Genomic DNA, 13,390 nt, shown 5'->3' with positions numbered 1-13,390 from the left:
ATCGTGAGGATAGTAAACACCTCGCGTGTTGTCTTTTATGAAAAAGATTGGTTCTTCCGTCTTCGGCCTCTTTGGAGGGTTCTGCTCTTCTCGGGCTGCCTCGCGAACTGACGTCCGTGCTACTGCCGAAGTGCAAGCTGCTACCACCGAACCGCCCACTATCACATGGATGGTTCCCCAAACTGGCCTCTCTTCTGGGGGAGGTCGCTGCAAGGCTTCGGCCGGTCTACTGCTGGACTCAGGGGCATCCTTTCCGTGCTTCCCTTGCCGACCTACTTTATTATTATTGCCATTATGTACAAAATTTTTCAAGTATCCGCGATGGATGAGTCCCTCAATCTCGTCCCAGAGATTATTACATTGTTCGGTACTATGACCGTGATCTTTATGAAAACTACAGTATAGATTTTTATTTCTCTCGTTTGGACTACTCTTTAGGCAAGGTGGCCACTTTATGTAGGGGGCATCATTGATCATCATCAAGATCTCGGTCCGCCTTGTGTTCAACAATGTGTAATCCGTCCGAACTACTAAGGGAGCTCGGGACGGCTGGCTTGGCTTTGCCTCTTGGACCTGGCTTCTTCTGTCGCTTGGGTTGGAGGGCTCGCCTTCTCTTTTTCTTTTCTTGACCCTGCCTTCGGTTCTTTGGTTGATTTCTTCCTCTGTTCTCATGAACTTGTCCGCGAGCTTGAGGAAATCGGCCACGGTTGCTAGCTGGTTGGCCACCATGTGCGATTTGAACTCTTTGTGCGTTACCCCTCTTTTGGCCGCCGCTAGCTGCACCGCGGGGTCTAACTGCGGTATCTGCAAGCATGCTTCATTGAACCGCTTGATGTAGCTCCGGATAGATTCTCCTTCCCTTTGGACTACCCCAAAGATACTTTCCTCGGTTCTGGGGCACCACTTGCTGGTAACGAAGTGTGCGGTGAAGATCTACACGAATTGGGCCCAACTTCTTATTGACCCCGGAGCTAGGTTCCGGTACCAGGTGCGGGCCACCCCCTGAAGGTGGTGGTGAAGGCCACGCACATGCATGACTCACTGGCCCTAGTGAGGTGCATTTGTGACTGGAATGCGTCGACATGGTCATTGGGGTCAAAGGACCCATCATACTTGTCTAGAGATGAAAGTTTGAAGTCTCTTGTCATGGGGACTACCAAAAGTTCTGATTCGAGGGGGGAAGGAACTGAGAGAATTGGGACAGTTTTTACCTCATCCGAGCTTATCTCTTCCTTACCTCTGAGCTCGGGTAAGACACGGGTAGCAGTTCGGTGACTTCACTGGCGCCTTCTTTGAGCGGGGCTGGTGCTAGCGCTGCTGGGCACTGAACCGGTTCTCCATGAGTGGGAACTCGGGCTTGGAGCGCTGAGGTGACTTTGTGGGTGAGGTTCCCGACCCACCTGTGAGCCGCGAGGCGGGGGTAATTTTTCTTTACTTTTGGCCTAGGGATGAGGCTTGGCTATTAGGGGGGTTATGGAGTTGGGAAACTTCTCCTTGGTTAGGGCGCCCACCTTGAGGGGAGGCCTTAACCGGCTTCGAAACAGGGTGCCGGGGGGGAAGCAGTGACTGGTTTAGGGGTAGCTGAGGGAATTGCTGCTGATAATGGTGTTGGGAGAGGTGGTGTAGTACCTGGTGTTGCTGGAGTTGGTGCTGCTGGAATTATTGCATTTGGGCTTGCATTGCCCGCATGCATTGCATTAGGTCGTCCAGCAAGTTCTGGCGGGTCGCCAATGGGACAACAGTTGGTTCAGTGAAGGTTGTTTCGATAGGGAGTGGAAGAGGGGTGTTCAATGAAGGAAGGTTCAGGGGCACCACTGCTTGTGGCGCATTCAAACTGGGGATCCCATCCACTGAAAGAGGGATGGTGAACTGCCCAATGCACACCATGGGAACTTGGAGTTGCTCTCCGGTGGTGGTCGTTTCTGTGCCACGTCTAGCATTGTTGGAGGAAGCCATGGGTGTTGGAGTTTTTGGAAGAATGGTAGGTAAGAGAGGTAAAAGAGATTTAGAGGGAGGCTTTTAGAAGCTTTCCCACAAATGGTGCCAATTGATGGAGCGCAATCCGGCCGATCTTAGCTGTCAACAATTTTGCCTCTGACTAGAGCAACGGGGAGCCTGAAATGGAGAAGATGAGGGAACTCCGGGGGGAACCTGGTGAGATAACTCCGAAGCTCAAGTTAGTATTCTCTCAAAGGCAAAGTAAAGACCAGATGGCGCAAAGTTCACATACCTTGTTGTTGGGGGTAGGGGGCCTTTTATAACCACTTCGTGCACTCGCTCCGAGGCCTCTGTCAGGTCGGGTATGATTACCTCTATTTCTGCTAGTTCGAGTGTCATCCTTTCTGCTGGGATAGAACCACCATTGTTCCTTGTCAGAGCCATCTCTGTAACTGGAGATGGCGGTGTCAGGTGGCGGTGGCAGGTGGCCGTTTGAAGTGCGGTCGTCAAGCGTCAGATCCCAAGTTAGTCAGGTGCGTTGCCCCTGGGTACGAACTTCCTTAGTGTCAGGCATGGTACGGTTTGTTCAGTTTGGAGTCCTGGAGGCGAAGTGCTGAAGTGGTGATCGATGTGAAGTCTTGAGTTCGGAGGTATGTCCCACATTGCCATAGTGCAGGCCAGTCCAGTGAGGTGAGTCCCGAACTGCTATAAGGCAGGCCAGTTCGGTGAGGTGTGTCCCGAACTGCTATAAGGCAAGCCAGTTCGGGGAGGTGTGTCCCGAACTGCTATAGGCCAGTTTGTGAGGTGTGTCCCGAACTGCCATAGGCCAGTTCGGTAAGGTGTGTCCCGAACTGCTATAAGGCAGGCTAGTTCGGGTTACTGTCCTTTGAGTGGTTTGGGGCCAAAGGGAGAGTTCGGGCTCCTAGTAGGGAGTTCGGACTGCTGGTAGGGGAGTTCGGTCCGCTGGTTCCTCCCGTTGGTGCTCGCACCTTAGGCGTGCTTTTGTGCCAAGCTGTGCCTTTGCCACATGTTGCGTAACTATGAGGTCGGGCCAAATCTTCCTTCATCAGGTGTGAATAAAAAAAATGATCTGATTTGGTCTCATTAAATTAATAAACCAAACCAAATCAAATTTACATATTATATATATATTAATATTATATAATATATAATATTTTAGACTTAAAATTATAAATATATAAATATTTAATAAAAGATTTTATTTTCTAAAAAATAATAGAGTTTTAATTTTAAGTTTTAGTTTTAACTTTTAACTAATCTCACTCTTCTAACTCTTCAATGCCTTGCCCTAGCTGCCTTCTTCAACCGAAAACTACCCCTCTATATACCTTTCTTCTCAACCACTGACCACCAGCCATATAGGCCCATTACCACTCCACCTTTGCTAATTCTTAAATCGTAATTACTGATTTGATTTGAAATAATCTCCAACTGCACCAAATCAGACGGTAAACATCCCTTAGATTATAGGGAAATTGTCTAAAATTCACCATGAGTTTTTAACCTTTCACATAAACTCACCACAACTTTTCAAAATGTCTAAACTCACCATGTCACTAAGTTTTTATTTTCCAAAATTCACCTTCCGTTAGTGCATGTTAATGCCTCTAAACAAAGGTGTCCATGTCAGCATGAATAACAATTTTTATGACCAAATTACCCTTGAATGGCAAGTTAGTGGAAAAATGGTATTTTTCAATTTTCAATTTTCTTGTTTTTTTTTTTGCATTTTTAGTGTTTTGTTATAATTTCCAATGCTTTTTTTTTATTTTTTTTTACATTTTCTATTTTCTACAATCTATAAAATTTCCTGTATTTTTTTGTTATTTTTTATAATTTATGTGTTTTTCTATAATTGTTGGTGTTTTTTCTACAATTTTTATTTTTTGATTTTGTTTTTCAATTTCTATAGTTTCTATAATTTGAAAATAATTTTTTATTTTGTTTACAATTAATATAAATTTTTATATATGTTTTTTGTAATTTCTATGTTTTTATGTATTTTATATTTGAAAATATTTTTTGAACTTTTTTCTTTTTTTTTTCATGTCTAAATATTAAAATGGCAATATACTAACACCCGTTAATTTATTTTGTATATATTTTATATTTTTTTATGAAGGTTAAAATGATAATATATTAACACATGTTAATCTGTTTAACGTCAAGTTAGTGACATGGTGAGTTATAGACATTTTGAAAAGTTGTGATGAGTTTAAGATAAATGCTGAAAACTTTTAGATAATTTCCCTAATTTATATATTAAATGTTTTAATTTTTAGTTTGAGAAAATCAATGGTACCTAAGGCTAAGGCTATGTTTGCTTTGAATGAAAAGGTAAAAAAACCCATACAAGATTTGTAAAAGTTTTCCTACCTTTCCCTATTTATTCGTTTAAACCAAACGCAGCCTAATATAGGAGGACTTTGACCAATTAAATCACTAAGGTGAATTTTGATGAAAACCAGCTCTTTTATGATACAGTTGAATAGGAGGTGTAAGCATTTCCGATATCGTTAGTAACGGAGCGAAAACCTATTTTTGCAGAGTTAAAGGCCCATATGCCAACACCGAAAAAAGGGCCCACATCGCCCACCGTCCAACTCAGACCATTCGGCCATATAATTCAAACTGTTTAAATTTTTTTTTTTTATTATTATTATTAGGTAGCTAATTCGTTCTTGACTCCTTGTTGACCCGGCCATAAAAATAAAATGATAGAACTATAGAAGTTCAACTGTTCAAGTAGGCAGGTAGCTAGACCCCTGATGATACTGCGACGGAAATCTGGGGGGGCAGATTCGGACCATCCAGTCTCGGAGCAGAATTGAAGTAGGCCCTAACGACTCGATTAGGGACGGTCCAACCATCCAAGTTGCAAGCGGGGGCCGACCCAGCGGCAGCGGTCCAGCCTTATTTTATACACCTACCCTTGGGCTCCTCTAGCACATGCATTATTCACCGATAAATAGGAAAATGAAGAATTTGTAGCAATGAGAAAGAGCTTACTGACGTATGCCATATCCCACGTAGAGATTTCTCTTTGTTTCTTTCCATTTCTTCTTTGTTATGTGTTAGTGTTATTATCATGTAGAAAGATTTGGAACAGTTTCTTTCTTTTCGTCGGAGACGGACTGTTTCAGAATATATTCCTACCTGCTTCTCGAATCTCCACAGACCATGCAAACTGGGCTGCTCCTTTCCTACTGTTGCTGTCATCAAACAAACAGCTAGAAAGAAGAATTTTTCTCCGTTTCTACTAATCTTTTATTATAAATAGTAATAGCTCCCTCTGTCGTCGACACTCGACACTTACTCTCTCCAAGTCTCGAGACACAAATGGATATGAGTTGATGTTGATCAAGTCTTCTTTCTGTTCTCTTTATGTTGCGTTCCAAGTCTCAGGAAATAACACGACTACTTCTTCACCCTATCAAAAGTTAACTCTCCGCCTTACGTCAATGGCTTTGCACCTTCCGGAAGATTCACCAATGGCCGAACCATATCCGACAATTCGACATAATATATAATAGGTAATTAAACCTGATCATCAATTGCCAGCTCCTTTTTTCTTTTATTCTTCTGTCTTAATTGACAGTATAGTTCTTGACACACAAATTAATTGATAAATGGTTCGTGCTAGATATATAATTTCTTAATTTGTTTTCTGAATATGTGGAGCGAAGAAGTTTCCATCACCTTATGCTTCGGGAGCCTCCGGCATCTACCTTTACTTTGATTTAGGTTATATTTGAAAAACAAGAATTCGGAGAGAAAAATGAATCGAAGGCTAGAGACGAAAAGGTAAATTTTCATTTACTGCCGTGGGCTATAAGGCAGCTTGGCTAACCATTTTATGCAACTTGCTCAACTACGGTTGAGCTCAACTGTTTTCTATTATTCTCTATTACCCCCGTCAAGTTGGGCAGGGAAACAAGACCCAACTTGCCAACTAACAAAGTGAACTGTGCAACGCCTACAGGTTTAATTTAATAAATAAGTCAGCAGGTTGCTTCGCTGTGGGAATATAGAAAGTTTGAATGCGGTGCTTCCGAACATGTTCGCAAACAAAGTGGCAGTCAATATCCAGATGCTTAGTTTGTTTGTGGAAAACAGAATTTGATGCAATATGCAAAGCTGCCCGATTAGTTCTGTTTGTTCAATAAATTAAGCCTAATCTTAATCTTAATAGGGTATCCTGTGTTGTCTCCTTCTCCAATAATAGACTAAGGAGGATGAAACCAAAAACCATGTTTTGTAACTATACCTATTCATGGGCCGGGTAATTCAACGGTCTGACCCTTATTTTTCTGCTTTGGACAAAACTTCAGACCCGCAAGTTTGAGCTCAGGCTTTAAATACATTTTTCAGGCCGGGCTTGAACTTTCTCAAATAAGCCCGGCCTGATACTATTACATATAATAGAAAAACATGTATGTTATATATAAGATATATTTATTTCTTACATTATTAATAAATATTAATTTATTATTAGAAAATACAAAATAATTTATTAATATAATATTAATTTATAAAAATATACTGAAAATAAAACATTTTGTATATAAGTCAGGCTCAGGGCTTTATATATGGGCTTGAACTCAAAATTTAGGCCTAATGGTCAGACCGGGTTCGGGCTCCGGCCAACACATTTTCAAAGCCCGACCCATCAACAGGTCTACTTGGAACAGCACTCCAACCACTAATTAATGTCAATTCATTTATTCTGTGACTCCTGTATTGTAATGTATGTTGGGGTTGACCTGAGGTTGGCACGTCATTCAATGATTCCAAATGCGGCATCCCGAGGACAGGAAAGAAACTGCGTCTGAGTCAAACTGTCTGTTTGCCGGTGTAATTTACGATCGAGAACCACACAAACCAGTTGGCTGATAAAGTCAACTATATAATTCTTCAGACTGCCTTCCAAGTGCAATGCTTGAAGTTGAAGGTCATTTGAGATGTGTCACCATTTTAGTTTGCAAAGCTTAAATGATCTACTCTCTCTTTTGTTTCTTACTTATTGCAGTTACACTGTTGAGTCTGAGAGAGGTGGAAGTCAATGTACGTATAGATTGTATGTTTTTAATTAGAGGAAATTAAACATGATTATTGATTTCAGTCGAGGCGTTATTTTAAGAATGAACAATGACTAATGCACAGTACTCTGCATCTGTGTTTAATGTTTCTGAGACGTCTGAAACTGCATGCACACCAGTCACCAGTAACCACTAAACAAGAAACTAATGTGATTTCATGTTTTTGCGCACCAGCTGACACAAGGAACCAAACATTGGAATTGGAAATGACTACTATTTATATAATTCAGTCAACCCACCCCACCAATTAAGGTTGGGAATTGGGATGCTGCTGCTAATTATTTATTTACACAAACGTTAGATTAGTCGTCTTGAAGCAAGTAAGGACAGTTGCAGTCGATCTTAATTACTTCCGTTTCATGCTCTAATATATCATATCAGTTCGTTGTTTCACTTCATCAAGCCTTTCTTTCTGTATGATTACTACTATTAACTTTTAACTTTGGGATCATGTTAAATATTTAATCCTCAACTGGTGATAAGCCACCGACAGTCCGACATGCATATCACATTAATGCACTGGGAAAGAGAAAAAGACACAATAAAATTAAGCCAGCACTCCATGTGGTGACTGGTGCATGGGCTTAATCGAGAACACAAACATTACAGTAGCGCCACTACCACTCCTGTAGTATATATTTGTTGGACGTTAGGCCAATAGCATACATGATCATATAATACAAGGGACGGGCGTATACATATACATACAATATGAACAAAACTAATTTAATTTATTGGACTCCTCCCATCCATCTTTGATACACAAAGGAGCTCATCAGAGTTGAGAACTGAAATTCATGCATGCTTGAAAAGACAAAAGAATCCCACAACCGACGAGTTTGTGGATTATATTGTGGAACACATGATATATATATATATATATATATATATATATATATATATATATATATATATGGAATTAAAAAAAAAATCTTCAAATTAATATTCATTAGAAGGCTTTTTAGTGAGACTTAACACAGACAGAAATCTATTATATCTTCAATCATTTTTTATCACGTCATCTCAACATGGGAGTGAGACTTAACGGCAATCAGACAGCGGTTTATGCTCGAAATCGAAGCCAAGGGGTTGTGAAGAACGAATGTGCGTAGTTCCACCATGGAAGGTACATAAAAGGATTGTAGAAATAAATAAGAACCCAGATTTGTAATGAGATCTTGGAGAGCCATGGCGTTGTGATTCATTGGTCGGTCAAAGTTGACTACTCGCCAGAACACAATACCGGATGAAGAACTCGCTACTGGTGCTCCCACTTCTATGGAGCCTCTAAGATTCCATGTGGGAGAAGAAAAGTTTAGAACCAGACATTAGATGAAATAAATAAAAAAATATTTGTTTTTTGGTGTCCACCACAGCACTGGCACTGGCGTTAAAGGGTAGACAGTAGACTCCTTTAATTTTGAAAATGGAGAATAGGAATGGCGTGGCACAACGTTGACCGAGATGTGAGCTCTCAACCAACAACTTTAATGAACGATGAATCCTATCTGCACCCACTATTCAAGTACGTGTCATGCTCTCTTACACGTTAAGTGTTAAAAGGGGTTGCGCATGTTTATGCTTTCTTCATGGCGAGTTGGTTGTCTCTAATAATCTCTATCACCCATTTTGCACACACCCGTCCCAAAAAATCACTTTTCTCTTTTTGTTTTCTTTAATGCCTACTACTGTGTAGATGCTCTGAACTGAAAGAGCTGCATTGCTGCTGCGTCACTGCGCGCGCGAGACTTATATATACGAGAGTAGATTGAATGATAATACTGTATGTAAAACTCTCTCCCTCTCTCTCTCTCTCATGTATCCGGCGACACTGAAGCTTTCAACCTCCTTCGTTCGTGGAGTGTGAAATGGGTATAATGGTCGCGACTAGACCCGTGTTAACTTTAACAGGAAGGGTCATCAACAACGTTGTGAGCTTCATTGTCTTCTGTTTTCTTGACCTTTTTGATGTCATCCTCTGTATTGTTTACAAGGTTGTTGATTTCTTAATCGAAGCCGAATGGAAACCGTGTTACTGCTCCTCCGCCAAGGAAGCCATTACGAGAATCGCTACCTTCTTGCTCTCCGAACCCGGCGAGTCGAAGGTCGTTTGCCTTCGTTCCAATAAGTTACAGCTGGACGACGTCTCAGAAACCCTCTACTCGCGTCCGTCTTTGGTGTCGGAGGTCTCGAAATCCACTTTAAGGGAGCTAAAACGGCTGAAAGTGGAAGGAACGACGAGCCGGTCGTCCCACTCCGAGAGGATCAAGAACGGGACCCTGAGATCAACGTTCACGATTAACTCCACTATTATTGAGATGTTACAAGGCAAAATCGGAGGCCAACAATCGCATCCCATCCCTCGATGGTCTGATTGTGATTGCAGTACCTGCACTTCCTGGATTTCTTCCTGCAAAGAAACTCTATACGTCCGAGTCGAAGGACCTAAAGGTAATTAATGCAATACAGTCCGGATAAATTTGGTGGGTTTATAGCTGAGTTTGGTGGTTTTTTTTTTTTTTCATTTTTGGGTCTGAAGTCTGAACTGAAATAATAACATCAGGTAATGAGGCGCGAGAAGACGTATTGTTCATTCATGGCTTCATTTCATCTTCTGAATTTTGGACGGAAACGCTATTTCCGAACTTTTCTGGCGCTACGAATTCCTCATATCGGTTGATGGCGGTAGATCTGCTTGGATTCGGACGGAGTCCCAAGCCAACGGATTCCCTTTACACTCTGAGGGAGCACATAGAAATGATCGAACGTTCAGTATTGAACCCGTATAAAGTAAAGTCATTCCACATGGTGGCCCACTCACTGGGCTGCATCTTAGCCCTGGCCATCGCCGTTAAACATCCCGGAGCTGTCAAGTCCTTAACGTTAATTGCACCGGTAAGTTTTAAATATGTCATAATTAAGATTTAAGAGGCTTATTATATATATATATATATCATTGATGATTAAGATTATATTAAAAAAAAACGAGGCATGCAGCCATATTTTCCGGTACCAAAGGGGGAACAAGCGAACCAGTACGTGCTAAGAAAGGTGGCGCCCCGGCGAGTATGGCCGTTGATAGCATTCGGTGCATCGATTGCTTGCTGGTACGAACATATAAGCCGGACCATTTGCCTGCTTATTTGCAAGAACCATCGCTTCTGGGAATGGCTCGCCAAAATCGTCACAAGAAACAGGTAAGAGGTAACCCAACCTTGAAAGTGAAACCCCACTTAATTACTTCCGTCGTGGCGGTCTTATTATTGATATTTTGTGACAAATTTTAACCTAGCTAATTGATAATTGACTGGATCTGGATGCCCATTAATAACAATAAAAATAATATACACTGCGAGGTTGCTGAATGAGAAGTGGATCGAGTTACAGAGGTGTCTGGTCAGTGAGCTAGAAGCCTGATCAGGTGTAGTTTTGAGTGAGATTGAAGACTGGCTTGATACTACGTGGAATTGCAGGCTGAGTCCAGTAGCTAGCTAGCTACCAAGGTATAGCTTGCAACTGGTCAGTGCGCGCGGTCACACGAATATTGGGTGAATCACCTTGGACCTTGATGGCAGGAGGTGGAAAGTACAACATGAAGAGATAGATCTTAGTAGGTTTTCAAGAAGCTTAATTGGAGATGATAAGCTAGGAAACAAATCGATTTTGTGTTTCTAGGAGATGAATTCTTGTTCATCTTTATGGTTGTATGTGGCGAGGGAAACATAGGGTGAGAGAGAGAGAGAGGAGCTGCTCCGTCTTCGGTTGGAAGATCCAAGACAAAGAAAAGAAAAAAAGAGAGGAAGGAGAGAAGAGGAGTTATAGTTTAATCAAGCCTTAAGTTACATAAATAATTAAACCTCACAGTGAATTAATTAAAGGTATCTTACGAAGAAAAAAAAAACAAGTCCAACAGGTTGATCAGTCTCAGCACATACCATACACATGGAGCTTGATCCTAGGGTTCTTTTCTATTTTGATTGGCATTAAGTCTGTGGGCAAGCATCCTTCATCCAGGGCGTTCTCCACTATATATCCAACTTGTGATTAATTTCTTAATTTCTGTGTTTTTGTTAGAGAGGAATTGATCATGGGTCTGGCCTACTGCCTTTGATGAATTCTTAATCGATAATAATTAAATGATTGGCTTAGTATATCTAGCTAGCTCCATCTGATAAAACCGACCAAACCAATCTGGTTGGTTTTTTGAAACTTTTGGTCAGTCATATTTTATAAATATAAACAACCCGACAGGTTGGGTTGGTCTGAAAACCGAAACGGACAGAACTGACTATGGCTAATAAAAGTTTAACACTTCTGGTTTTGGAATAGAAACAATAGGATTCCTTCCACTTTTAAGACTTTACACAATACTTTTTACAAATATAGATAGTTGTACTCCACTTTATTTATTACTTTATTAATCTTGAAGTTGGAGGAAATTGGGCTCCCCTTCATTCATTACTTTTTTGTAATAGCCTTGAAGTTGAAGAGGCTTACACAAATGGATTTGGGAGAGTTCAAATCAGTTCCCACAAAATTGCCCCCCCAGCACATCCCAGCCATGTATTGGAAACATCTCCCAATTATGACATCATCATTTTTTATATTATCATCAGAAGATGTTTCCAATACACGGCGAGGATGTGTTATGGGACGTTGTGAGGGGCAATCCTGTGGAGGGTTGATTTGATCTTGGTTTGGAGTTACTTTACTTAGCAGCCTATATGACTTAGAAAAAGATGATGTTTGACTCAATGAGCCAAATCAGACAAAAAGAGCCATATACAAAATAGGTATAGGAGATTGAAAATCAATAAATCACCCTTGATGTTTGGGCCGATTTTTCCTTATAACCAGTCCATTTTGAGTTATTTGTTTATCAAACTGACCAGGTTGGTTCCGTTGAGCAAAAAACCTACACCCAACCCGTGAACACCCTATAAACTTATTAGCAAAAAAAATATAAAAAAAAATTAAATTGGGTCCCTAGTTTGATGTACTTTTCTGTTCATCAACTTTATGTTTTAGGTTCTGCATATATATATATATATATATATATATATATATATATATATATATATATTCAATTCATTCCAAAAAAGAAAATAAATAAATAAATGCATGGCTGCAGGATGAGAACATTCATGTTGGATGGGTTCTGCTGCCACACCCATAACGCTGCATGGCATACTTTACACAATATCATTTGTGGTAGTGCCGGCAAGATTGATGAATATTTGGACGCCGTCCGGGATCAGTTAACGTGCCAAGTCACCATATTCCACGGCAAAGAAGATGAACTTGTCTCTATCCACTGTAGCTACGACATTAGAAAAAGGATTCCCCGAGCTGACGTTATGGTGATCGACAAGAAAGATCATATTACCATTGTTGTGGGAAGACAGAAGACTTTTGCTAGGGAACTTGAACAAATTTGGAAACATTCAAGTCGTTAATTTTTAAGTTAAAACTGCGTATCTGTATCCATATGATCATAACAAGTGAACTTGCCAAATTTTTAAGTCGCTGAAATCATTCAACACTTGCGTCACGTTAATTGGGCGGGTTACTTCCATGTAAACTTACATTCAAAACAAAGGCCCACAAATAATGACCGACTGGAATTAGAGTTTTACACTGATCCATATTTACACCTAAAACAACCGACAGCCTAAAAATGCTGCAATCTCCCTGATTGCCAGATTTTCAAATAAAAATTTAGACGTTGTGGTTTCATGAAAACTGTTTTTTTTTTTTTTTTTTTCTGTATAAGAAGATTTTATCAGCTTATGATTTGCCACCTCAATACCCACTTGATGATTCCACCTTTTACCACCGAAAACGTCCACGGTGTTTACTGTTGGACGACTCACTCAAAAATAGCACTGAACCAAAGTGGGGCCGAGTTCCTCCTGTTGAACCATGATAAGCTTAATTTCAACGGAAAAGTACGGACAGGCCAATAAAGATTCCACCTTTTTTCATTCATCTCTCTAATATAACTATATACACCAATTATATAGAATCGGCCTGCATAAGTGTTGTTTCACCATCCCATTTTGTTGAGAATATCTTGTCTTATTTAAAATTTAAATCTAAAAGACAAAAAAAAAGTGATGGCTCTATCCACACAAGCAAATCCAAAAATAGCAGCAAACTTATCATAATGCATTATGATTTCTTTACAAAAAAGAATTCAAATGCTTAAGATTTAGCCATACAGAAAAGCGCTTAACTGAGATAAAAATTGGTTCACATTATTTAAAAAGTGATGCTTAGCCAAAGAGATTACATATGGGTTGCATCAGTGTAATTGCTAGAGGAAGAGACAG

At 40.4% G+C, this 13,390-nt stretch overlaps 1 protein-coding gene across 1 annotated transcript; it reads left to right on the top strand.

Moving 5' to 3' along the window:
- The first annotated feature begins 8,756 nt into the window (after positions 1 to 8,756).
- Positions 8,757 to 12,598, top strand: LOC148881098 (putative lysophospholipase BODYGUARD 3). The gene is made up of 4 exons (XM_088963364.1): positions 8,757 to 9,509; positions 9,622 to 9,953; positions 10,056 to 10,255; positions 12,190 to 12,598. The coding sequence occupies exons 1-4, from the start codon at positions 8,927 to 8,929 to the stop codon at positions 12,512 to 12,514; spliced, it is 1,440 nt and encodes a 479-aa protein (XP_088819490.1). The 5' UTR covers positions 8,757 to 8,926; the 3' UTR covers positions 12,515 to 12,598.
- Positions 12,599 to 13,390: the final 792 nt, after the last annotated feature.

This window comes from Nelumbo lutea, chromosome 1 (genome assembly GCF_056320005.1).
Source record: "Nelumbo lutea isolate HS-2025 chromosome 1, American lotus-T2T, whole genome shotgun sequence".
NCBI classification, from domain to species: domain Eukaryota; kingdom Viridiplantae; phylum Streptophyta; class Magnoliopsida; order Proteales; family Nelumbonaceae; genus Nelumbo; species Nelumbo lutea.
The sequence above is the reverse complement of the archived record's forward strand: the minus strand, read 5'-3'. Positions and strand labels throughout refer to the sequence as shown.

Excerpts from the sequence above, each read along its gene's own strand:
- LOC148881098 (XM_088963364.1), top strand. The coding sequence starts at position 8,927 with ATGGGTATAATGGTCGCGACTAGACCCGTGTTAACTTTAACAGGAAGG. Across the intron at positions 9,510-9,621 it reads CCGAGTCGAAGGACCTAAAG|GTAATGAGGCGCGAGAAGAC; the intron begins GTAATTAATGCA and ends TAATAACATCAG. Across the intron at positions 9,954-10,055 it reads CCTTAACGTTAATTGCACCG|CCATATTTTCCGGTACCAAA; the intron begins GTAAGTTTTAAA and ends CGAGGCATGCAG.